Source organism: Ciona robusta, chromosome 8, assembly GCF_009617815.1.
Source record: "Ciona robusta chromosome 8, ASM961781v2".
In the NCBI taxonomy this organism is placed as follows: Eukaryota; Metazoa; Chordata; class Ascidiacea; order Phlebobranchia; family Cionidae; genus Ciona; species Ciona robusta.
Window position 1 is genome coordinate 2,776,462 of NC_143242.1, and position 26,942 is coordinate 2,803,403.

General features: G+C 36.9%; 2 protein-coding genes across 2 annotated transcripts; one reads left to right on the forward strand and one right to left on the reverse strand.

The window, feature by feature from the left end:
- Positions 1–320: 320 nt before the first annotated feature.
- LOC149732271 (hepatic sodium/bile acid cotransporter-like) lies at positions 321–4,368 on the forward strand. The gene is made up of 5 exons (XM_089883617.1): positions 321–670; positions 1,204–1,432; positions 2,173–2,389; positions 2,811–2,941; positions 3,339–4,368. The coding sequence occupies exons 1-5, from the start codon at positions 415–417 to the stop codon at positions 3,985–3,987; spliced, it is 1,482 nt and encodes a 493-aa protein (XP_089739743.1). The 5' UTR covers positions 321–414; the 3' UTR covers positions 3,988–4,368.
- On the reverse strand, positions 4,331–11,310 carry LOC149732272 (complexin-2-like). The gene is made up of 4 exons (XM_089883658.1): positions 10,533–11,310; positions 8,062–8,240; positions 6,732–6,855; positions 4,331–5,042 (listed from the first exon to the last, which is right to left on the reverse strand). The coding sequence occupies exons 1-4, from the start codon at positions 10,561–10,563 to the stop codon at positions 4,960–4,962; spliced, it is 417 nt and encodes a 138-aa protein (XP_089739784.1). The 5' UTR covers positions 10,564–11,310; the 3' UTR covers positions 4,331–4,959.
- Between the last annotated feature and the right edge of the window lie 15,632 nt (positions 11,311–26,942).

Below are 26,942 nucleotides of genomic sequence, written 5' to 3' on the forward strand. Positions count from 1 at the left end.
TCCTGATCGTGTTTTAAACAACCAACAACGGTCTATGGGAGTTGTAAGGATACGGTTTTTCCTTTTCTTCCTTGGATGTTCTTTGTTTACTACCAAATGGGACGAGAAAATAGAATAAAAAGGTCTCCCACCTCCCCCATCCCACTATATAGCAAGTCAAGGCAGACAGTAAAAACACCCGGATTCTCTGTAATGATGGAAGTGTCTCTTCCGCTATTCGTGCACGTCATATACGCGTTTGTGTACGTTTAGTTGCATAAAGTAAAGATAATTTAAAAGTATAAGCCTAATTTTAAAGTGGTCATTGTCATTCACTTTTACAACTAATTTTGTATCCGTTTTACACAGGCTGCGGTTAGCTTAATTAATACAGTGAAGAAAATTAGCTCAATCAATCATTTCTACTCTTCGCATATGGACAACAAATCTGATGTGTTAAGAATGCTCCCACACATTAGTACCGTACTGGATATCAACACATCAACAATGGCGGATAATTCAAGTTCACTGCTAGCCAGTTTAAACCGGACTGAACTGGATTTCGTCACCAATATAACGAACGATGGCATTCCAATCATCGACTTTTCAAACGATCCAACAAAGCTTGCAATGGACTCTGCAATTAAATGGTTTTCGATTTGTATCCTAATAGAAGTTATGCTCGGTTTAGGTAAGCACGTAATAAAACAATCACAGTTCTCGAAATGCACGTTTCTTTGCTTTTGAACGGTTTTTGCATACATAGCAACATAGTGCACAACATGCCTATTATTGTACTCGTATATAGTACTGTGGGGTATAAAATGGTATACCATTTAGCACGTAAATCCTATATTTTCTGACCGGATTTAAACAAATGACAACGTTTTTTACAGTCGCAGAGTTATGGTTACAATTATGTATAGTAGAGTGGGGGAAGATGGGACACTTTTCCATTATATTTTCTCGTACGATTTGATAGTAAAAAAGAACATTCAAAGAATTATAAAACGGTATCCTCGCGACTCCCATAGACCGTTGTTAATTGTTTAAAACACGATCAGGTTGTTTGTATATTATGTGCCAAAAGTGTCCCATCTTACCCCACATTACTATAAATATTTTTGTTTACTGCTTAGACAAAATGCCTAGTTTTGCATATTTTTGAACTTCTACATTTCCCATAGTACAACATATACCCAAAATTCTACTAATATTTTTAAGGTTGTGCTGTGGACATCGTAGTTTTAAAGGAACACATCAAACGTCCAATTGGAGTCGGCATTGCCGGTCTTTGCCAGTTCATTCTCATGCCATTGATAGTATTTGGGTTAGCACAAGCATTACACTTGCATAAGGTCGCTGCAGTTGTTATGCTAATAACTGCAAGCGTACCGGGTGGAACGCTTTCAAATATCCTTGCTTATTTAATGGAAGGGGATCTAGCTTTAAGGTAAGCATGTTGTACACATGTGTGTGATAATTGTATTGCTGTTTACATAAACAGATAACTATGTTTTGATGACCGATATGCACATCCGCTACTAATCCGTGAACAATGTGATTAGAACGCATCCATGTAATCGCCATTCAAGCCGCACTAAAAATGACGTAACAAATCGGTAAACACACGAACTGTTCGGTCTGAAAACAACAACAAAACGAGACATGACTCGCAGACTCAACCAGCAACTTTGTCGTTTACATCATTTGTTAAACTGGGAAATTAACACGACATGCGAAGATTCATACATGAATGCGTTTTATTTACCAACCGTTTTAAAACGTCTAACTTATGTACGTTACCACAACGACCGCGTGTTTGTTATTGTTGTTCTTATAACAGGATATCGGTAAAGTACTGAGTAGTGTTTCTGTAATACTAAACTAATTAACCATACGTGGTTGCTAGTTTCCAGAACGACTTGTATATGCTACAATATTGTGTTTAGTAGTACTGTGGGATAAGATAGGATATCGTAAACATCTAATTTTCCTAATCGTGTGTTTAACAATTTAACAACGCTCTTAGAGTCGAGAGTCTATATATGGTATTTTGGAAATACTCTTTGTCTAATACTAAATGAGACGAGAAATGAAAATGAAAACCTTTTTTACCACGCCCTTAAATTGCATAAGAACATTCCAGACTGCCCATGCTTATAATAAAACATCTAATCTTCTGTCCTCTAGCATGCTTATGACATCATGTTCTTCCATCCTCGCTTTTGCTTTCATTCCTCTCAACCTCTTCTTCTACGGATCACAATGGATGCCGAAGGACACGGACTACGCGACTCTCATCCCTTACACGTCCGTACTCCTCTCTCTCCTCTTGATGATGATCCCAGTTGCTCTTGGAGTACTCGTAAACTGGAAGTTCCCATCTGTAGCGCTGAGGATAATCCTGGTAACTTAAAATGAAGATTTCTAACATATTGAAAGCATTAAGTTTAATATCCTGAAAATTGGCTTAATATGGACCTTTGATCTATTCCCTTGCTGCTAATAAGACACCAAGTAGCTTTTGATGTACATCAAACTTGGCTGCATATATAGTAGGGTGGGGAAGATGAGACACCTTTAGCACAAAACATCCAAATTTCTTGATCGTGTTTTAAACAACTTACAGCGGTCTATGAGAGTCGTGAGCATACGGTTTTATAATTCTTTAAATGTTCTTTGTTTACTACCAAATGGGACAAAAAAATAGAATGAAAAGGTATCCCATTTTCCCCACCTAACGTCCATTATACAGCAACGTTCATGTATAATGTATTAGTTTAAGCAACTTTAATCTGCCCGTATATCTTAAACCTGTAATCCGCCAGGTGTGTAAAATTCTTCTATGTCTTACTATTGTCTGCTTGGCTGTGTTGTCGGGTCTACTGTACCGGGATTCACTTCTACGTTTCATGCCAAACGAACTATGGCTGCTGTGTGTCTTTATGCCAATGGTTGGGTAAGATAACAGCATTGGATAGTAATAGATAATGATGTTAAAAGTTGTTGCACGGTATGTTTAAATAAGGTGGATTTTTTTTCTGTTTGACGTTCTGTGTTGCAAAAATTATAACAATTTTTAAAGCTTGATTTTAAGGTTACAGTATACGCACTCCCAGTTTGCTCACGCAGACGGCTATGTAATCAATGTCATGTAAAATATGCTTGTAGGCTTTGTTTAAACCAAATACCATGTTAAAACACCTCTCAAATGCCATATCCTCTCTGGATTCTTAAGTCAAACTGAAAGTTCCAGTTGTGAATTACATAAGCCGACATAGCCTGTTGCTTAAAGCAAACGTTAAATACTGATGTGCTACTTTACTTTTTGTTCAAACTAGTTCATTTCATTTCAGATTTGGCCTCGGCTACTTATTCTCTTTCGTCGCCCGATTAAACTCGAAAACTCGCCGCACGGTAGCAGTAGAGACCGGTTGTCAAAATGGCCAACTGGGATGCGCAATTTTAAAAGTTGCTTTTCCAAATCACCTAATCGGAAGTTTTTTCGTCTTTCCTCTCCTGTACTCCGTGTTCCAGCTGATCGAAGGTCTTCTCTTGGTTGCTCTCTTCAAGCTCACTTCCTCCAAAGAAGAGGAGGAAGAAGAGAAGAAGTCTCCTCCACGATCTCCTATTCGTCCTGATGCGTTTGAGAGATTTAGGAAGATTTCAGTTTACGCCATCGACAAAGTACGACGAAGGTTCTCTCGCTCTTCAAGGTCAGACGACCGGAATCCGGTATGGGGCGATAAAGAACAAGGCATGACTGAATGTACTGTCCGCCCTAAAAGCGACCTTATGGCCTCTGGCAGCATTATAACGCCTGGAAGCAGCGCTATTATGTCGTCCGAGCCCGTCACCCCTGACGAATTACAGATGACCCGACCACCTATGCAAGGTCAAGCAACTGCAGAAACTGTTGTAGGGTCCGATATTAACAAATCTGACGATGAAGTCTTTTCGGAAAAAGTTGATTCTGGAATATCGAACCCTGCGTATCAGAATTGACCTTGCTTGCGACTTCAACCAAACAACATTAAAAAATCAATAATTTAACTGCCGAGCAGGCAGAGGGAAATGTGGTGTACGGTCGGGGTGGCTCAAGTCCCAGGAGGTTACTGCTTTGTGCTTCCTTAAATGTCATGAACTAAAACTGGGTTCAACATTTAGCAACAGTTCCGACTGCAGCGTAGCATGCCCTTAACTTCTAACCTGGCCAGTGGTTAACCCCTAGGTTCAAATTTTTTATCCATTTGAAAAAAAACTTATTTCAAATTAGCAATTTTCTGCAAAAAAATGAACTGTTGCAAACCCTTAGCCATTACACCTCTGCAACAACTTCAAACAGAAGCACTTCGTTTTGTAAATATAATTTTCTCTTGCATTGTATGTTCATTTAACAATATTCTACGCGTATCGACTATATAACACTCGCACACGTCACCAGCTTTTAGCAAAAATTTTCAACAAAATTTGCACAAACGAAAATACGTACAGTTTGTGATAACTTATTATGATAAGATTAGACGAATACAGGTTTACAACGAAACGCACCAGCCGACAGGAGTGTCTAAAGTGCAGCAGGTAATGGCGTAAGTCTAAAAATAGGATATCCATTGCACGTTATCACGCAGTGTTGTTGCTCTGTAAAATCAATAAGCTTAAAAGCATCGATGTACAAAAACGCGCATCCAAAACAGTCGGCGAAAAAGTATATTCTGCACTCGGATAGCGCTTATACATTTTCCACGTCGCAGAAATGGGTTTATATATACATAGCAATTTATATTGCCTCGATTCGTTGAAAAATGAACGGAGAACTCTATAACCTTACAAAATTGCACGTATATTGATTGACGAATGTTGAAGTTAAGTACAAGGCCCACGTATAGGAAAAAGGGGGCAATTAAATATACTACACCCTTGGTTACTTCATATAACGAAAGTTTTATACTTCAATGGATGCCAATTACATAACACTCAGGATATAGTGCAACCGTCAGCGGCATTCGTCACTTTTTGTTGCAATTCGCTAAAGGTTTTTTCGGCTTGGCTGAGGACACCTGAAACAATTTATGATTACATATGGTAGTCTGAAAGTATAACGTTGATTAATGAAACACTATGAACCGCAAAACCACTGTATATTGACGCTTATTGATTTCTTTACAAAAATCGTTAACGATTTTTAAATTCGACGGTATAGTTTCTATTACATTTCCTACCATTTATATATATATATATATGAATACCAATACCATTTATATATATATATATGAATACCAATAGCATTTATATATATATATATATATGAAATACCAAATATGTAAAAATTTATAACAGTATATTTTAAAACTAAAATCGACTTGAATTGTCGGGATAAAGTACAAGACATTGCCCTATAATATGAATACCGTATATGACATGCTGCTCTGTGCCCCGAATTAATGTCACGATATATATAACGGGCCGACGCTCCTCGCATTTAGCATTTAGAACGGTGCATTAATAATAATGATCAGGGCTCGCAGTCTCGAAACATTTTGTCGTTTCGGCTTTCGTGTAAAAGAAAACCATTAGTTTAATTGCTACCACGGACCTGTTAATGTCATATGCTCCGTCTACATTCGAATAAATGTAATTGGAAAGGGTCCTAAATTATCAGACACGCTATACGGTTGACTTGCCACACTAATTAAGCTGCGGATCAATGGAAAGTTGATTCTGGGACAATTCTATATTACAGTGTATGCACCATAGATCTCAATATTCATTTCATCGATTTCATCTCCGTATGTTTCTCATCGTGTCCGAAACCGAATTAAATTTATTGAATTCCGGATTTAAGTCGGAATAGGTTTGAGATGCCTGTTGCGCATGACTGCGCTGTACCGCATTGCGCAGTGTGAAATCATAACACGCCCAACCAAGCAATGGTTGTTTCCTTAGAGTTTAAACCCAGGGCTAAATCCACCGTTTTGCACAGGTTTCTTTAACCGTTTACCGTAGAAAGGTGAAGTGTTTTGCAGACTCTTTTAATAACTATAGTTCCGCCACGCGCAGTATAATTTTGTAAACTAAATATTTCAAAATGTTGCTTGTTTTTTTTTAAACACGACTTTCTGGCATGTATTTGCTAACCGATGTTTTCATAAAAATTGTCTGTCGCAAATAGACTCAGAGAACCTGAGTAAACCGTGTCCCTAAAGTTCGAATTGATTTAACAGGACATTGAGTAATTATTACGTTTGCAATCGATTTAATTAACACGAATTATTTTGTGCATAATTTATTTGCTTAACCAACTGAACTTACTCTCGTCTTGCTGCCTTTTGCGTTTAGTAACGATTTAAAGTAGGTGTTTTGATAGGCGCCAAACGTTCGACGATTTTAATTTGTTTGGAAGGTAAAAGTTATTATATATCGTAAAAAAGCATACAAAATCTCATGTATAGAAGGGTGGGGGAAGATGGGACACCTTTAGCACATAATATCTATATATCCTGATCGCGTTTTAAACAATTAACAACGATCTATGAGAGTGGTGAGGACATGGTTTCATATATTTTTGACTGTTCTTTGTTTACTACTAAATGGGACGAGAAAATAGAGGTATAAAGTGTCCCATCTTTCCCCATCCTACTGTATAATATCAAATATACATGTATAGGGTGAAAACGAAGGGTGGGCTTTAAAAATATAACTTAAAAAAATCAAATAAAAACACTGATTTTTAAACAGCAGCTACTCACTCTCCTCTTCCTCCTCCTCTTGCTCCTCCTCGAACGTTTGTTTCCTCCCCAACCTCCCAACTGTCTCCCTCTCCCGGTTCGCTTTCTCTTCCGCTTCAATTTCGTCTTTCCTCTTTAAACCATACTTCAGGAAAAGAGGTATTATATTGAAGGCGTATATATACGGTCTCATATAAACCCGCCACATATTTTTAACGGTCATATTTTAAAGGTCACATATAGAAAGTATAGAAAGAAAGTAAGTAGTAGTAAAATGGTTCATGTTCTCATTGTTTTTTTGCCCCATTCGGTAGCAAAAAAACATCTGTATACTTTGTAGCATTATAACTGGATGCTACTGTAAAAGTGTGCTGTTAACTGTTAAAAAAACAATAAAAAGTATAGGATATTGTGTGCCAGTTGCTGCGCATGCTATCTTATCCAATAGTACTACATACAGTATGGGGCGGGGAAGATGGGACACCTTTTTATTCTACTTTATCGCCCCATTTGGTAGTAAACAAAGAACATTCAAAGAATTATAAAACTGTATCATCACGACTTCCAAAGACTGTTGGTAACTGTTTAAAACACGATCAGGTTATTTGGATATTACGAGCTAAAGGTGACCAATCTTCCCCCACCCTACTATATATTTATATATGTTTCAGACAACAGTAGGAATATTATTTGGCAAGCGTGTGTGTATAGTTACATAATTTTAAGGTGGTGATTTTATTTAATTTGCGATGCTGCTTGAAAAACCTACCAAATGCAGCAATTGTTGGTAATAACTAATGTCAAAGGTTTAAATCTCAGGTCCCATGGCCTGTTCCCACCCACGTATAATATGATAGAATAGAAAGCATTCTGTTTACTGAGAATATCTAGTACAACCATTTCAATATTCATAGTATCGCAGTAGTGCTATGGAGCGTCGACAGTTCGACATGTAAACGAATTTTCTTCGACCGCAGAAAGAAATAAAACCTGGTAATGTTATGCGAGTGTCGCTTTCAATTTAAGGCGCATAAAATATGACTGAAAATAAAGCAAAATTTGCTGTTGTCGTATTTGAACGGTGTATATCTAAATGTGATTGTATATATGTATACATACCACAGTAATTTGTGTAACACCTACGATTCACGTTAAATCCGTTTGATTTATATAACATATGTAGTACGATGGGAGAAGACGGGACACCTGTATGGGAGTCGTAAGGTTACGGTTTTATAATTCTTTGAAAGTTCTTTGTTTACTACCGAATAAGACGAGAAAATACAGTAAAAAGGTGTTCCATCTTCCCCCACCCTACTGTATGTTTGCAAAAAAAATTATTACTATTTACTTTGTCTCTAATTCTCTGTCTCTCTTTTTCTCTTTCTGCTTCCATCTTCGTGTGTTTCGCCTTTCTCTCCGCCTCCTGCTCCGCCATTGCCTCTAACTGCTCCTTCTGGGCCTCCTCTGCCTTCGGATCCGCCTCCTCTCCTCCCTTGTCCATCATTTTGTTGAGATCTTTTGTTGCTCCTGTAAAAACAAATAAAGGGTGAGTTAAAAGGAAAAATATTCAAAACATCAAATTTGGTGGGAATGCGAAAATTATAATCGGAGTCTCTATAGTTATAATCTTCAGTTACGGATTAAACATTGTCGGTTAAATTAGGCTTAAACCAACGTCTATACTAACTTTGGGTTAAACATTAGAGTAGGGTTGTTTGAGCCTTTTTAAAGCCGCCAGACACATACATTGTAGGGATGTGCCGAGCCGAGCCCGAACTCAAAAGCTCGTGCCCGAGCGTCTCCTTTTTTGATGCTCGGCGCTCGGCTGAAAACTGGGCCGAGCGCCGAGCCTTATGCTATAATGTTGCACGCGAGAGCGAAAAATATTAAAAATGAAAAAAGTGAGGCTACTAAAAGATAACGAGACTAGTCAGCGTAGCTTTCTCTTTAATTGTTTTTCGTTCGTTGTGAATTTGCTCTCTCGCAAGTAACGAATCGCAACGTTAGCAATTTGCCGGTATCGAGTTACAGCCGGTGTCGAATTACACGAGCGCCCAATGTTTTCGTATCACATTTTAAATAAAAAGCCAAAAACTCAAACTTTTTTATAATGAAATAATATAAATTGCTGCAACCATGGTTTTGCAACCACAGGGTTTTGCAACCCCTAAGCCACCTTTACCGCAGACACGCACGCAGCCAGAAAGTGCTAAGACGCACACACACGCGTTGCATTCAATATAACATTCCTTCGCTTGGAATTAAAACAATTTTTCATTCAATTGTTACGTCACGTGTCCTATCGCAACGTAACTATTAATTATGACGTTTTATAATATAACAATCGCGAGGAATGTGCCCACTGCCCAAGTTGGGCAGCCCAACCAACCACGAGATCAAAACATCGTGTATCAGCGTCACATTTTTACACTCTGCGCCGGCGTATGAAATAAAGGAAGACGCATGCGGTAGCATACATTCCACACGTAACAAACGAAGCAATCGTTGTGAATTTATTCTCGTGAAAAATGACGTAATGAAACTCTGGTTCTCGTGCGGCGCCATCAAACGATGTTTTTTGGCTTCTGTCCAAGCTCGACCGGGACGATACTTTGTAATATCATATTACAATTTGCGTTGGTTCTAATTTACTGATAGCGTCGCTCCTCGCTCTTATATTTCCACCAATTAAAACTCACATAATCGCGATTTACCTGCATTAAACTAATTATCAGAAACAAAAATTATACACAAACTGCAGATCGTATAGAAGCGAATAAAACACGATTGTTTTCCAACAATCTCGTTTGTGATGTAACGATCGTAAAGGTTTATTCTGACGTAAATAATCGTTACATTATCCAAGATGAACATGCGTAGAAACTTGCTAGTTGCGCCACTGGCTGTAACAGTTATAAATATTTTTTTAATTAAATACTTTTTGTATGAATTTTACATTTTGCAACAGTAGGAATTATGAAAAGCGAGACGCGTCTTTAACCGCAAACCACGTGTTCTGTATTATTTTGATTAGCGGCGCTTTTCGGCTGAATAGGAACGCATTCTCGTACGCCTTTCTCCTTGATGACGTCATAGGTGCTCGGGCTCGGGCTCGTGCCGAGCTTTTCGTTGAAGCTCGGCGCTCGGCGAACCCGAGCTTTTTCAACTTCAGCACATCCCTAATACATTGTGTTAATTGTTTTGTAGTTTTTGTAATTTAAACTAAAAAAAACAATAAAAGTTTTGTTTGAAAGACAGACACTGAGTTTCAAAATATATACCCTTCTGTATAGTATTCTGTTTGGACTATTAACAAAGCTGGTTACAATACGCCACGTTGTAATCAGGCCATCACAAAAACATAGTCTGTCGCGTTTCCCAACTCGTCGTTGCTTTATTAATAATTTAAGAATTACCGCCATTAGTGGGAACTGGACAGCGAGTTCGAAACGTTGTTTCCAGCCGAATTGGCGCCAATGGGTTTAAATGGCATTAACATAAAAAAGTGTTTTAAAGCATGAATAAGACTATTGTTTTTTTTCTTAAAAAAACTCATACATTCGGTTGTAATATTTTGATATGTGGAAATGGTAAGAGTCGGCCTTTAAATGTAATGTCAGGAAATGGAATCGAGACGTGTGGTTGATTTCGGGCCTTGAGGTCTGAGAGAGAACTTAACGAGAGAACTGGTTTTCGGGCTTCGTTAAATTATTCAATACCTTTGCTACACAGTGTACGGGCCACTGAACAGACGTTTAGACAACGAATTTAAAAGGGGAATGAAATACTGTCCACAAACAAGTATTTAGTTTTTCTTACCTCCGAGTGCTTGCTTCACTATGAAATCCATGACAGCTTTATATGTTCGTACACTAAACAAAGAACTGTAAAAATATCGGTTAAATGATTCTTCTTTCACATTCGCGACTACAGAATATTACAAAAGTTTTCTGCTGTAAAGTATGCGCATTCTTACTTAACAGACATTGCTGGAAGCCTTATTCAAACAACTGTTAAACATTAAGTGCGCAAGCATGTGCGTCTTGATTTAGTGTTACAACGTATTTGCCTCCGGCTGAGCGTACATAACCTTTAGGTTTGTAATATCTGATTGAAGTTGTTTACGGACTCTATGACGTCACAAACTGACGGCAATTTCGTCTGCGGGCAGCTTTCAAAATAACCAAGCGACTTAATGAGCCATTTTACAACGTCTCTTTTGAATATTCGCGGTTATTTTATCCAAAAACCCAAAATCGACTATTGCCTGCCCTAACGCATCTGTGCCGCATGATCTAATCCTGTTTTACACAAGCTATAGACTGTTATATGCGACGCACGAACGGGTCGTTGTTAACCTAATCTGCGTTATTGACAAGCCGTCTACGGTTCAACTAGGTTGCCGAAATGAATACGCAGTGGTTATAGGTTATTCCGCTATACGACACCTTGAAACAGCTGAAGCTTAGTTGCCAGCAAAAGCCTACATATACTCTCAACTGTTCATTTTCTCTCAGTATAATCTTGAAAATGGGCATACGTAAATCTAATGCACAATGCAGCCATATGTGCAACCAGTAGGTATAGATCCGACTTTCCATTTCGCCTGTCTGAACACTCGCAAATGTCGGCGTTCGCTGCACTGCAAACGAGTAAATGGAACGTTTTGGTCGCTGGTAACGGAATAGGGAACGAGAGAACTGGGCTGAGCGCCCGCCCAGTCGATGTATCGATCTTGTAATGGATTTCGATGGACTTTCAGCGTGCTTGCTGATGCGTCCACGTACAATCCTTTCGTTCTTATACTGAGCTTACCTGAAATCCGTAAAGAACATTCAGGGATATAAAAAATACTCATCTATAAACCTTACTCTGTTAAAATATAACTTAACTTATCCGTTGATGGCTCCCATACTAAAAGGCGGGCTTTCTATGAATTATACGCACCAGCAGGCGGAGGTGCTGAGCTTTTTGCATATCGACCAGTACCACTGACAAATGTTGATCTCAACCCATATGGGAGTACAGACCTATTTAGTTCAGTAACTCGGGGACTTAACGCAAGATAGGTTCTTCCATTAAAATATATTATCCTTGCGTCTGCTATGTTTGTAGAGTGCTGGCTCTTAATTAGACTGGAGCTAATTGTCGAAACTTAATTTAAACGTATTGATTGAACCGAAGATTGGATATACAAACATTGGCGTTCTATTTATATGTGTATAGTTTCGTTTAAGCAGTTCAAACATAATGATAGGCAGAGTTTTTAAAATCCGTGTCGCATTTACGTCTCGTTTTGTTTTTCTAACACAAACATACAGTAGGGTGGGGAAAGATGGGACACCGTTTTATTCTATTTCCCGCCCAATTTAGTAGTAAACAAAGAATATTCAAAGAATTATAAAACTGTATCCTCACGATTTCCATGTACCGTTGTTATTGTTTAAAACACGATTAGGATATTTGAATATTATGTGCTAAAGGTGTCCCTTCTTCCCTTATAGCATCTACTATGAAATTGCACGATATTCCTTTTTATTTATCTAATAATTTAAAAGTCGTCTTTATCACAGATAATATAATCTAACGTACATATTCTATCTGAAACTCCATACCATCTCAAAAATCTTTTCTCTTATAGCTGACTATTGTACTCATAAATGTATATATGCATATATATATAAAAAAAAATTGGAGCTCTTTCACTGTACATACAAAATACAATCGAAAAAAAGTTTAAAAAAGTCTCAACGTATGGCCTTTATATGTTTCATATGCCCCGACCGAACCTAAGCACATTCTAAATCGATCGCTCTTGCAGTGAAACCAGAGTGCTGCTACATCTGCAACTGCAATAAAATATTAATGAGCGTGCAATTAAAACTGGACGTAAGTGACCGATTTCTAGTTTCCTTTCTTTTTATTTTTTTAATGTCTGTCTGCCATGTGCCTTTCTGTATGGGGACTGTTATAATTTTTCATAATTAGCAGAGCGTATAAAATCCATTTGTTTTGATTACCTAGAGTTCATTAAGCAATATCATTTAATTACTTATGTATATTATCTAATCCTTTAATCATCCTATACGCTGGGTATCGATTCTGTTACAACAAGATGGGATGAATATTTTAGATCTTGGACTTAAAAAATACGTTAGGCGTTGGATGTATAGTATAAGGTGGGGGAGGACAGGACACCTTAAGCACATAATATTCAAATATCCTAATCGTGTTTTAAAAAATTAAGAACGGTCTATAGAAGTCGTGAGGATACTTTTTACAATTCTTTAAATGTTTTTTGTTTACTACCAAATTGAACAATAAAAATGGAATGAAAAGGTATCCCACCTTCCCCCACCCTAGTATATGAATATGTTAATTCGTTTCATGCAGTATTGTAAACAAGATAGTAACTGAAACATGAATTATGTAACAGATTGTTTGAACTTGCAAAGTTTACGCTGCCACTGTAACGCAAACGGTTGCTAGGCCCAGACCGCTTTAGAAAGTGCGCAGCATGATCGCCACCTAACGACTTATTAAATTGGAAACGTTGTACGTAAGTTAGCGTTGTTGTCGCTTGCCGTAATATAGTTTGTCCTTTGAAGTTATATTCACCGAATTCGGTATTAAGTAATGTTTTAATTTTAAACTATAATATGCAACCATAATGCGTTCAATTTAAATTAAACAAGTTTTTTTCAATCGGTATCTTACAATACGTTGTCATAAAAAACGCAAAAATCATTAAAACAAGTACAAAAAGATCCATTAACTTAGTTGTAGTAGAACAAACATAAACGAGAATTCTAATTAGCGACTACAACCTTGATCGTTTAGCAATTGAAAGTAAATTCGTTTTCAATCTAAAAACTACCATTGGGATTTATAATTATAACTGCTTACCACATAATAAATCGTAATATACGCGATAGGTACTTGTAAGACTGCAGCCTATGTTTGAACTTGGCTGTACATAATACAAGTAGTTATGTAGCTCCTGTACTTAAGCCGTCAAACGCCTTTCAATCACTTTTACAATGTTTATAGCATGCGTTGCATTTCATGCGACTTTACGGCCAGAATAACTGCTGTGTTTTTACCTTGCTTTATGTTATACAGTACGATAGGGGAAGATGGGACACTTTTTAACTCTATTTTCCCGTCCCATTTAGTAGTAAACAAAGAACATTTAAAGAATTATAAAACTAAATCCTCATGACTCCCATAAACCGGTATTAATTGTTTAAAACACGTAAGATATCTGGATATTATGTGCTAAAGGTGTCCCATCTTTCCCCACCCTACTATACTTAAAATATAGCTGTTGTAGTAATATAGTAGGTTGGTTTAAGATGGTAAATGTTTTCATTTTCTTTTATCTTCCCTTTTGGTAGTAAACAAAGAATATTTTCAGAATTATATCTACAATATAAAAACTTTTAATTGTATCTTCGATTACGGTACCCAAGATTTAAAATTTTTTTAAACGAAAAGACAGGATATATATATATATATATCTCCGTATCTTTACGACCATATAAAAAAGGTGTTGTTAATTGCTAAAATACGATTAGAACATTAGGCTTACTTTGTGCTAATCCTACCCAAGAGTACAAACAGTTATGAAACGTTTGTACCTAAACTTGTCCAGCGCCTTTCAATTATTTTAACACGTATGGTGGGGAAAGATGGAACACCCTTTCATTCCATTTCTCGCCCCATTTGGGTGTAAACATAGAACATTTAAGGAAATATAACACCGTACTCTCACGATTTCCATATACCGTTGTTAAATAAAACACGATCAGGATATTTGGATATTATATGTTAAAGGTGTCCTGTCTACCCCCAACCTAACTATATACTTTGCTTGTCTTTCGTGTAATTTTAGTTTAAATGCTTTTTTCATTGTAGCTTCTGTTACTAAAAATAAGTTGTAAAAATATATAATGATTTGGATAAGATTATGTATGTATTCAATCTCTTTTAGCGTCCTATTTATTGGTAAACAAATAATATAGAATTATGTAGTATAGCATCCTCACGATTTAAAATGTTGTTGTAATTGATAATAGCACAATTAATCAATATATAGTAGGGTGGGGGAAGCTGGGACACCTTTTCGTTTCATTTTCTCGTCTATTTTGATAGTAAACAAAGAACATACAAAAAATTATAAAACCGTATCCTCACGACTCCCTTAGACTGTTTTTAAATGTTTAAAACACGATCAGGATATTTGGATATTACGTGCTAAAGGTGTCCCGTCTTACCCCACAGTACTATATATATAGTATAGTAGGGTGATGGAAGATGGGACACCTTTTCCTTATATTTTCTCGCACCGTTTGGTAGTAAACAAAGGACTTTTAAATATTTAGAAAATCGAAACTTCACGACTTCTATAGACCGTTGTTAATTGTTTAAAAGCGATCGGGATATTTGGATATTAAATGCTAAAGATTTCCCGCCTCCCCACAGCTTGCTATATTATGTGCTAATGGTATCTGTATTGCCCCACAGTACTATAAACAAGTTATGAAACTTTATTTAATTTCGTCCAGCGGCTTTCGATCACTTCATAACGTAAAGTTCCGCTGTTTTTCGTACAATTTTGTGGTCAATTTAATTGCTGTTTTAACCGTATGGCTTGTTTTACCAAAAAAGGAACTATTATAAAACACATCGCCATTTGCGTGTTAATGACAGCGTACAGATACAAAACTATTTCCTGGAAACAACGTTTGTGATCCTTATCAGATTAACTGGTTTAGTGTTACACCGTCACTATAAATTAAACATCCTAAAAATGACTGACAATTTATGAAAATTTGCATACAAGGTAATTACGTGAATTAAAACGGGTAACATATTTTTAACAGTTTCTCTTTCGAATCTGATTTTTCTTTTGTATTAATTATATTTAAAAGAAACAGATCCAGAAATATTTGATTTTGAATAAATAAAATTAACTCAGTTTATTGACATAGCAAAAAAGTTTTACAGATGACGTTAAATTCCTAAGAAACGGCTTTTAGGTATCCTTACAGTTGTCCATAGATTAGTGAGTTATGAGGTCAAACAACGCGACGGTGGTTTTAATCTATTCATCTGTAAGCATGCTGCTGTAAGTCGGTTGGTTGCGACACCGACATGTTAGGAGCAGAATCTTGTTTCTCTATTAGCACTGCTCTCAAACGTGTAAGAGAAAGAAAGAGAAAGAAAATGAGAATAAATAGGGATTTTTGCTCCTTTCGCACATGGGAATTGGTTATTGGATTCACGTTTACAATTACGGTAACGATTTTCCGATTTTGAAATAAAACTATCCTTGAATAACATGCGAGACAATAATACACTTTATATTAATAGTTGACCTATTTATAAAGAAAACAGCATTATTGAAAAAATAATATGTCACTTCTTTTACAGTAAATTTTTAAAAACAAACAAACAGTAAAAACGAACCTTGTTACAGGAATATGCTATTCATATATTATTGTACACAAGGATATACACACCTATTCAGCAAACGTTTAAGAGGGCGAATATTTTTCAAACAAATATTTTTATGAGCGGTTGGAAAACAGACATGCGATGTAAGAGTAACTGAATCGGTATGTTTACTAACACAATATAGTTATGAATGACACATATGTGCTGGTTTAGTACCATGGGGCAAGATAGGATACTGTCAATATACTTAAATCCTATATTTTCTTGTCGTGTTTTAATAAATTAACGACGATCTTATACAGTCGAGCTGTGGGTATTCTGTGTGTATTTTGTTTAATACCAAATGGGACAAAAAGGAAAAGAAACATGTCCCATCTTACCCCACCCAGTTATATATAATTTTGTGGAACTCTCTTGGACCACCGCGGCAAGTGTAACTTAGTGTGAAATTGACGATTAAACAGGTCGTCGGTCGCGCTAAACTAATAATACTTTAATCAAATTTAAAGCCAAAATGAACTGCCGAGGTTATCACGGGTTATTGGGTCAAAACACGTACCTAATTATGGCTGTGTTTTCTGGTAACACCGCTTATTTTTACGGTCGCGCAATAACACCGTAGCATAAGAGCACAGCCACGTGTGAAACGGGCATGCCAATATCTCATAAAAAGTCGCCCTCGCCAGGCAACGGTTTACCGCAACACTGGGTGTATCCTCTCCCAGTGTATGGTACTGTAGGGTAAAATAAGACACCTTTAGTTTATAATATCCCGCATTCTCTATTTTTAACGATTAACAACGCGCTTTTAAAGTAGCAAGAATATGCAGTTATATAATTCTTTGAATTTTTTTGTCCGCTATTAAATGGGACGATAAAATGAAATGAAAACTTGTCCCATCTTACCTCAAGTGTAAATGCAAAGCTTAAATGCTAGATGGCCACAAGACCAATCGATTAGTAAATGTGTAATTGCACTTGCCGGGATAACACAGACCCTCATTGATGAAGTTACTTTTGGAGTAAAAGCGGCATTGATTAAAATCCCTTGCGGCGTATATATTGGCAGCGGTCGAGCTATGACCCGCTTGGACCTATTTACATTATACAGCGCAATTGTAATTCAATTTAAACGGCTTGTTTCACGGATGGTGTTGTTTTATAAGGAACAGCGGTTTTAAGCGATAATTGGCGCATAGAGTGTTTAGGAATGTCATGCTACATGAATATAGATTTATATTCAAATATCGAAATAATTACGTTTCGCTGCCACACAAACGATAAAATTACCTTAAATGCTTGTTTAAGAGCAAATATATTCGGCCAAAGCAAACCCGTTTCGGTTATTTTAGAATTTACTCCCGACAACAAAAGATAGTGTATACCGTCCTTTAAAACAATCATATAGTATTGTGGGGTAAGATGGGACACCTTTAGTTTTATATTTCTTTGAATGTTCTTTGTTTACTACCAAATGGAATGAGAAAGTAGAATGAATAGGTGTCCCATCTTTCCCCACTCTGCTATACCCTTTATTATAACTCAATATAGTGTCCACATATCAAAAACATATATTAAAATTAAGTTTGTCAACACTTCTGATTTAAAATCCACTCCATACAATTTTCTTGATGAAACGAGTTTAATATATGAATGTGCTCATTGTGTATTTTGGGCAGATGGTAATTTGTAAGCGACGTGTGTGGGTACATGTTATATGATAGATAATAATATACATCTTTAGCAATACTCAATCCGTTAGAGGTTTGGGTATAGATAAAGACTTATTCGTATCGATTTTATTTCGATGCAGCACTGCAAATCGTATATTAGTTCCTTGGTACATATAGTAGGGTGGTGGAAGATGGGACACCTTTAGCACATAATATCTAAATATCCTGATCGTGTTTTAATTAATTAGCAACGCTCTATGGGAGTCGTGAGGACACGGTTTTATAATTCTTTGAATGATTTTTGTTTACTACCAAATGGGGCAAGAAAATAGAATAAATAGGTGTCCCATCTTTCCCCACCCTACTATACAATATTAAATTTTACAAAACGTTCAAGGTGTAAGCATCGTACTGTTCAATATATTATGCGCCCGAATCTCGGCACAGATAAAGCTTTAGTTCGGATTAAGTTAAGATCTCAGTTAGACTGGAATTCATTTATATTTAATGAAGCTCTCGCCAAGTTATTCGCTGTACATTTGGAAATGCCAGGCTGTGTTGAACGATTGTGGAAACTCTGTCGTCAGCATATAGACAAGCAATAGGAGTTGAGTACTTGAAAGGAAGGTTTTCGCCGAATTGTGGGCAGCCGATAAGAGCAGACTGTTTAAATTCCCCACTTGTTTTGAATGTCGCGGTGATTTATTTAGCGTGGCGTTGTTTAAGGAGACGCCAGGTCGATATGCTTCTTGGTATGAATAAACTAATGCTTCGTTTTTTTACCGAAAAGCTTACTCTTTAAATTTTAATGGTTGTACTGACGCAATAAAACCAAATCGTCATTCAGAACGGATCAATTATTAATAGCGCCTACGCTTCGGCGGCTTCTCGGCTGGCCTGGATTTTTAATTAACGTACCCAAAAGCTAAGCAGTAATTTTTGACGCGCAGGTAAACAGCGGGTGAGTTAGACACGTTAGAAGAAATTAACTTTGCTTCTCCGCGTGTGACCTTTTCATTGAATTCCTGTTGCGTGGATTACAAAGGCCAAGGTTGCACGCTGCTCTCCGCGCGAGGCGAGAGTAAGAAAGAGAAAGGCGCCGCGGGAGAAGTGGGAGTAATTTCGGAGCTGTGAGGAGAGCGCTGTCTAAATATTTAATCGTTGTATAAACTGCTTACTACACAGTGATTTATTGATTTTGGACTGGCTAATCAACTTTATATATAAGTAACTGTAGTAAGGCTTTTAAAAACATGGTTTGGTACAATTTTTCCTCTGCCTGAACAAAAACAATAGTTTTGTGAAGAAATCGAAACGTGACTTAAAAATTTAAATTACTTGTTGTCGGCGTCTGTTTTTAACGTGCTTATTCGGCAAGGCGAGTAATGGAATCGACGGCTAGGTATTCCATTAATAATTAAAGGCGATCTTGTCGCAAGCAGGCTCTTTTTTGTTCTGCGGTCGCCACGTCCACGTCTTCGTTGGTGTACGTCATGGTGTTAATCGAATTTCACCGTCCGAAGAGCAAGAGGTTTCGCCGCATGTCTACGATTGCGGTCGTTAAACGGCACGATCCGTATCGAAAATTGCTTAACAAAACAGAGCTAAATTGACCAGAAATCAAAACGTGTTTTAAACTGAGACCTGAGTCTCGCGCAGCTGTTGACGGGAGCTAATTGGTGGTTATTATGCGTGACGTAATAATTAACCGTTTGTTACCAGGCAGCGGGATCTTACGTGTGCCTGTTTTGTGTCGTCCGTGACGGTTGATTGCTTGTTTGAAAACGAAAGGAGAAACAAGGGAAGTTAAAACTTACAGATAAAATAAATGAACTTTTCTTTGTTTACCTGAGTTTTGTGACTATATTTAGTTCGCCCTTTAAAGAAATCAAAATTCGTTTACTTCCTTTCTTTGAAATCTGTCCATTTCCGTAATGTCTGCTCACGCGTTAATAATTTAACGCTTTTTATATGCGTTGTACGATTATAGAACCGACCCCAGTGACGGAATATGCCTTAATTTTGGAAGGCGCGAAGCGTGGACAACAAATTGTGAATAATTCATTACGGTACAGTTCGTCGCTGACTTACACAGTTTTCTTCGGTATTTTGGCGTGTTTAATGCGTCGACATTAATACGTGTGTCAACATGTTAGGCACATATTATAACAGAGTGGTCCAGAATACCAAACGCAACGAGCAATAGGTATGTTATATTCCCTGGTTTCACATACGCTGTTTTAAATCTAGGCAGGTAAACTTTACTTTGATATTCTATTGATTCTTTTGACCTTTTAAAAAGCGATTAACCGTTTTTTGCACAAAATGCAAACCATGTCGCTTTCAATTGCCCCCGGTCGTTTATGTTATTGCGGTACGATGGCCTTTTTGTATCGCGACTATCATTGTTTAGGTTTAAAATTGATGAGTTTTAATGTTTCGTGTATTTAAAAACTGTTAATTTTTTGACAAATTTGAATTTTGTGGTAAATGTATGTCGTAGTTTTAATTAACTGTTGCAATACGATATGCATTAAGTTAGTTTGCAAAATGTAGCAGTCGCAGATAATTCTTATCCCTGCTGGGTGGAATTCATGATTACTGAGAAGAAACTTGAAACGAATAGGGAGGGAAGGAGAAAGAGAAGGAAAGAGAAAAACGAGAGAGGCGTGAGTAGGATGAGAACAAAATACGCATGTGATTGATTGCTGTGGGTGGGGTATCGGTAAGTAACATATTGCTCTGCCTTCTGTTACACTATCAACAAATACATGCTGAGTTATAGTATAACTGACTTCATTACACGCCGTATTTAACACTTGCGCAAAATCTTGTAATCCACAAATACTAAACCACACGCAAATGACAAGCGTAATTAATTTATGTAATAAACCGTACTTATATTAAAAGTAAATCCACGTAGATATAGTAATATTAATACCACAAATCTATAAAGCACATTTAAACGCGCGTTTAAAGTAAATAGTAATTTATAAATCAAACATTTATTATAACATTATAACCGTGTCCCCAAATCAACGAAATTTTAACTTTTGTCTAAAAATTAAAACTTTGTTAAACTCGCTGTCAAATATTTTAAATTTTCGCGAGGTTGTTGCTGTTTTAAATATTACAACAGTCTCACGTTACCCGGATGACGTAATGATTTGTTATCTTAATCCGGTAAATTCGACAGCACTTAAAATACAACGCAAATCTTAAAATTGTGGTCAAAAGTAGACCAGTTTCGTTTTGGTATGTTACGCATTTTGAAAATAAAAAACTTTTCGGACAAAATGCTAAGAAATACGGAAGAAACAAAATTTAAGTTCAACGAATTGTGTTTTATGAGATATAAAGTGGGGTGGGGAAAATGGGACACCTTTTCGTTCCATTTTCTCATTTTCGTGGTAGGAAACAAAGAATATTTAATGAATTATAAAACCGTTTTCTCACAACTCCCACAGACCGTTGTTAATTGTTTAAAACACAATCGGGCTATTTGGATATTATGTGCTTAAGGTGTCCCACCTTCCCCCACAGTACTATATACTTTGTTTAAAACCATGAGTCATTATTCAAGTTGCATCTTGAATAACGTTTTTGCATAAGTAATTGTATGAACAAGGATATATTTAAAAGTGAAAAGGCTTTACACGTCTTTAGTTGCAAAATTCCCGCGTGTGTTGTTGCAGCATTTTAATAGGAAACAGGAAATAGTGCATTTCAAAGGCTCCAGGCTAGAGGTCGGGCAGCAATTAAACTGCTTCACCGAATAGCCAATATCTACACACAAGCTACTACATACTTGGCAATGCATTTTGCACTGTATATTTGTAACCAGCAAAGAGCTTGCGTTTAAAATACAAGCTTGTGTTTGTATACGCGGTCAATTGTATTCAGATCAGAAGGCGTGTTTGTGGCACGTTTAATGACTGCGTAATTAGAAGGCACTTATTGCCACATTGTCTCTTTTACGACTAGGTGTATGTATACAAAGACGGTCGTTAGTTTTGATTTGATATTTCAAACGACAGTAAATGAAGCTTGTCACAAATTTTGAAGTAGAGTACTGTGGGGGAAGATGGAACACCTTTAGCACATGGTATTTAAATATCCTGATCGTGTTTTAAACAATTAACAACGGTATATGGAAGTCGTGAGGATAAGATTTGTAATTCTTTAAATGTTCTTTGTTTACCACAAAAAGGTGTTCTATCTTCCCTCACTCTACTATATAACCTTTAAAATTAACGTGCGTATTTAGAGCACAATACAAGGTTGTTGCTAATTGTGTTGCAAATTCTATATTGAAACAACTTAAGCCTGTCATTGTCTGTTGCGGTGTACTATGGGTTGAATACGTGTTTCGTGTTGTGACGGAAATGTTACAGTTGCTCATACACAGACGCCATGCCTTGCCCCTTGAGACTTGCCTGTAACCGAGGTCTTGGCGGGCGGTGAAGCGTATGCTGAGTGACTGATTAGTCTGATCAAATTCAGCGACGGCATCAAATGCGTTCTTAATTAGTAAGGCGTGGGCCATTGCGGGTAGACCGAGCTGTTATATCTCTACACCAACGCAGCTTAACAAATAATATGGTAAAAGTAAATATGTTTCAAATTTTCGCAATGTAATGCCACTTTTGGATATATAACTTGCAAGTGCCAAGCCAGCGGTGCCAAACGGTAGTGGCAGGGGTCGTGTTCTCTTGAGATTAAAATTGAAGAAGCTTAATTTGAGCGCCAGACCGAGCGCCCAGTTAATTTCGATCAATTGGAGAGACGAATGAATTTAATTCAGATTTCCACCAAGCACTTCGTGCCGCTGTTTAATGCAGCCAATGTCTAAATTGCTGAGTATTGATTCACAGTAACTGCACCGTGTAATGTCTTTGTCTGCTCTCTATTCGCTGCGAGTTTAAAATAGAAAATCTGAACCACTGTCTTAACGTGTCCGGACACAGAACCAAATGTGCATAACAAATATGCAAGTTGACATTTAAAGGTTACGTAGCCTATACATTATCATATTAAAGTTTCGGTGAAATATTATACTACATGATAAGATGGAAACTATAAGCACATACTATCCCATATTTCCCATTTTTAATAATCAACGACGATTGTATAGAGTCGTGAAGATACGGTTACATAATTATATAAATATTTTGTGTTAGCAAAATAGATAGGATAAAGTCGAATAAAGACATTAACCATCTCGGGACAGCACATAATATACAAACATATTTAAACAATTAACAAAGGTCTATAGGGGTCGTGTGGATGCCGTTTTATAATTTCTTGAACGTTCTTTGTTTACGACCGAATGGGACGAGAAAATAAAATAAAACCATGTCCCATCTTCTCCCACCCTATACCATACTTTAACAACTTCTAACAAATGAACCCACAACTAAAAAAATCTCCTTAATTTAGCATTATAAATTTAATTTTAAAAACAGTGCAGTTTTACAGTTTCGTATATTAAATCTTCGACATTTAAAGTAACGATGATTACCTGAAACATTACAGAACAATTCCCTCTCCCAATGAAGCTAATAAGAGAGATTAAATATTGATGTAGTCTGTATGTTCGGTGCCACTTTCGGGTCGCGCGGTATTGTATGTTTTTCCGAAAATGTTTTTTCAGCATGCATTAACGAGAACTTATGTTCTTATATGTTGGACCAAAGCTGTAATTATCCAACACTCAATCCACAACTCTTAAATATGTAATATACCAATTTCCGCGACAGGTATTATAAAGGCATAACGTGGTGGGGTAAGATGGGACACGCCTTCCTTCACTTTTCACGTCCTATTTGGTTGTAAAGAAAGTATGTTTACAGTTATATAAAAATAGCCCACATTTAGAAAAAACGCAATTATGAAATGTTGGTATATACATATATATATGTGTTTGAACAGCATCCCATCTTACCCCATAGTACAAAGTATTCAATAATCATAAGGCGATTCGTTGGCTATATTAAACGCAAAATATACGCCTGGCGATTGTAAAACGTGTCCACCCAAATTGCTGTAAGAGGTCGGCATGCCAGACGTAATCGCGGTTGCTTTGTTTCGCCTTTAGATTAATAATTGATATACTATCCCTATCGAGAATTAAAGTCTACAGACCCAATGGCTAAGGTGAAAGCATAGCATACATTGTGTACTGAAACTGTGTCTGTTATACCAAGTTTCAAGGTCCGTGCTACTGCATGTCGGAGCTCGTTTTAGCTCGATATAAACGAACGTGTATGTTATGACACTATCGATTTGGCGAAAATCAATCCGCTTTGCTCGTTTGTGTGTGCGGGGTACGAGCGATAATTTCGTACATATTTCATGCGATTTATCTTAGGCTTGCCGTAAGAAAAATATTGGACATTTTGTGAAGAATTTTAATATGAATAAAAGCATCATAATAGCACTTTTAAAATAGGGCATTAAACCATATATTGTTTTATATACTATTAGAAAACGAAGCATTTTATAAATATTTTAGCAGAAATAGGAGAATTATAACTAAAGTATATATAAATAAATGAATAACCAATACTGTTTTATATTTCATGCAAAGTAAATGTATAGGTGAACTCGCTTTAAAAAATAAATGGGCATTTTATGTACAATTTTAGTGTAAACATTTTTAGTATATACGAATAAATTCAGTTTATTTACGGTACGTAACAAATCGAACAATGGCTAATACTTTTAATATTTCATTCGGTATTTTTGTTTTAGAGCTTGCGTGTGAATCAATTCAGTTTAATTGGACTAATTTTTATATCGAACAACAAACAATGCGGTTCAAGTATAATACTTGAAATGTTAAGTGTGATTGATGAATGAGTATCCAGACGAAATAATATTAATAACTGACTTTATATTCACGTTATATGTCGTACCGGTCTGGGATCTTGTTTTGTCTATTGGGAGTCGGTATTGACGTGTGTTGGCAGGGTACTCGATTATGTATACTGTTGTTGTTTACTCGCTGTATTGCAAGATATGCAGTTGATTAATATCAGATAAAGGACGCGTCATTATACGCTGCATCGCGGTGGATTTAGTTTAGAAAACGTGACTCACCAAAATCAACAATGTGCGCGGTCATGCTTCAAAGGTGGTGTTTACCGAGCTATTGTGACGTCATAAAAGGCGAGAACACCCGCATGATTGTTACGTCAGCGCTGAGCACTCTCTTATTTCCGTTCGAAATTAATCTGTCGCCCAAAACTTTTTTTCTAATTGAAATTTGACCATCCTTACTTTTTTCAGTAAGATAAGCTAAACACGTCTCCAAGTTTACACAATTTATTCGGCGTTGGTCCAGATATCCCTTTTCGAGCTTATGACGTCATAAAGAGGCCGAGCAAGCGCCGAACTAATTTTAGACGTCTGGTTGTAACTCGCTTATTGTTCGCGGTCGTTCCTATCTACGTAATGAAGCAGATAATAAACGAACGCCAACTTGGCTGTTAATAGAAATAAGTGCTTATTAAAGGTTTATGGAACATATTAAAAACTAATTTAAATTCGACGTTGGGGTATTATCGTATTGTTTTACCAAGTTTTCTTTTATGATAGGGTTTGGACCATGGGATTTAATTTTTTTCTATGGCTTTTGTAATACTTGTATACCTATTTATCTGCAAAAAAATGTTGAACTTAATGCTAAAATAAGTTTAAACAACGAGGTTTATATTTTTGTGGTGCTGTATGAATAGGTCGTTTTTTTTGTTTGAAATGTGAAGCATGCGTCATTTGGTATTGTTTGAATTCAGTAGCGGTTCGTTGAGCGGCCATTGTACAAAGCTGTGCCAAAGAATTCGCCCTTTTCGACTCGTACCCACTTGCGCAAAACCCACAGTGCCTAATTTTACTTTTTGAGGCGCGGTGCTAGAAGCGCATAACATCACCGAAAAACAGGCACATTCCCTGTCCAATGATGGTATCGGTCAAATAACTGTTTGTTTACACACCGACATCTTCAAGCTGCAAGATTTTTAACAGACGGTTGGCCCGCTGCCACTTCCTTCCCACTATTTATCACTTTTCCTCTCTCACCGCTCCTCCTTTTCTCTTTAATCTAGCGCCGCTCACCCCGGGCTTATCGGATTTCCAATTATTTTCGCGTTCGATTTACAAGTCCCCCGCTCTCGTTTATTAGGAACTGAATTCACTCGGTTAAAATAATTCGTTTTATCTCGACTCGGTAAAAACCTAAATTTTAAAATTCCCATAAAATAACTCACAAACAAAATGTTATTAGCATCGTACGCTAAAAAAATAAAACAATATTCCGTAACAGTATCGCAAAATTACTCATTTTCTGCACCAATGGGCCAAGGAAAAAACACATTTTAAAAACCGGGATTCAGGCTCGTTAAATTTATTAAACTTGACATGAAATTTCGTGACGTTTATGAGTCCCATTGATCCGCAGTGCAGGTGCTATTTACTTAACAAACTGAGCAGTATGTACTTATAGTACTGGACAATCGATAGCTGTCTATGTGGGGCAGAAAAGTGGACGCATTCGTTGACTGCTGACTCGTTTTCTACAAGTATTGTTTTCACTTGAGTGAAGCGGATTACAGGAGTGCTGACCGCTCTCTTGCGTGACGGGAATCGTCCTGAATTATGCATAAATCGGGATGAATATACGCGAGTCCGCGAAGCGATAAACGACGCGGTTATAAAAGAAAACAGCCACGACGCACTTTCCCCACAAGCAATGTAATAACGAGCGGCGTTTACAAAACAGACAGGCGAGCATGATTGATGACTCTACAAGGTGAATTAAACTTTATCGAAAGTCACAAACCAAAATCAAACCCAAAACGAATGTACAATGAACGACGCTTTACATTCACAAATACCTTCTGTATATTTCATTTATCAAAGTCTGAACTTATAAACAGGTCAGTCTGTACAACAAAGCGTATACGTTGTTGAATTAACCCGAATAATTGTGGATATGTACACGCGCAAACTGGTGAACATGTGAAACAAAGCGGGACTTGGCTGTGCTTCCTCACAACGACGCGCTATGACGTCATAAAGCAAACCCGCAACGAATTTG

Excerpts from the sequence above, each read along its gene's own strand:
- LOC149732271 (XM_089883617.1), top strand. The coding sequence starts at position 415 with ATGGACAACAAATCTGATGTGTTAAGAATGCTCCCACACATTAGTACC. Across the intron at positions 1,433-2,172 it reads GAAGGGGATCTAGCTTTAAG|CATGCTTATGACATCATGTT; the intron begins GTAAGCATGTTG and ends TCTGTCCTCTAG. Across the intron at positions 2,942-3,338 it reads GTCTTTATGCCAATGGTTGG|ATTTGGCCTCGGCTACTTAT; the intron begins GTAAGATAACAG and ends ATTTCATTTCAG.
- LOC149732272 (XM_089883658.1), bottom strand. The coding sequence starts at position 10,563 with ATGGATTTCATAGTGAAGCAAGCACTCGGAG. Across the intron at positions 8,241-10,532 it reads AGTGAAGCAAGCACTCGGAG|GAGCAACAAAAGATCTCAAC; the intron begins GTAAGAAAAACT and ends TTGTTTTTACAG. Across the intron at positions 6,856-8,061 it reads GACAGAGAATTAGAGACAAA|TATGGTTTAAAGAGGAAAGA; the intron begins GTAAATAGTAAT and ends CTTTTCCTGAAG.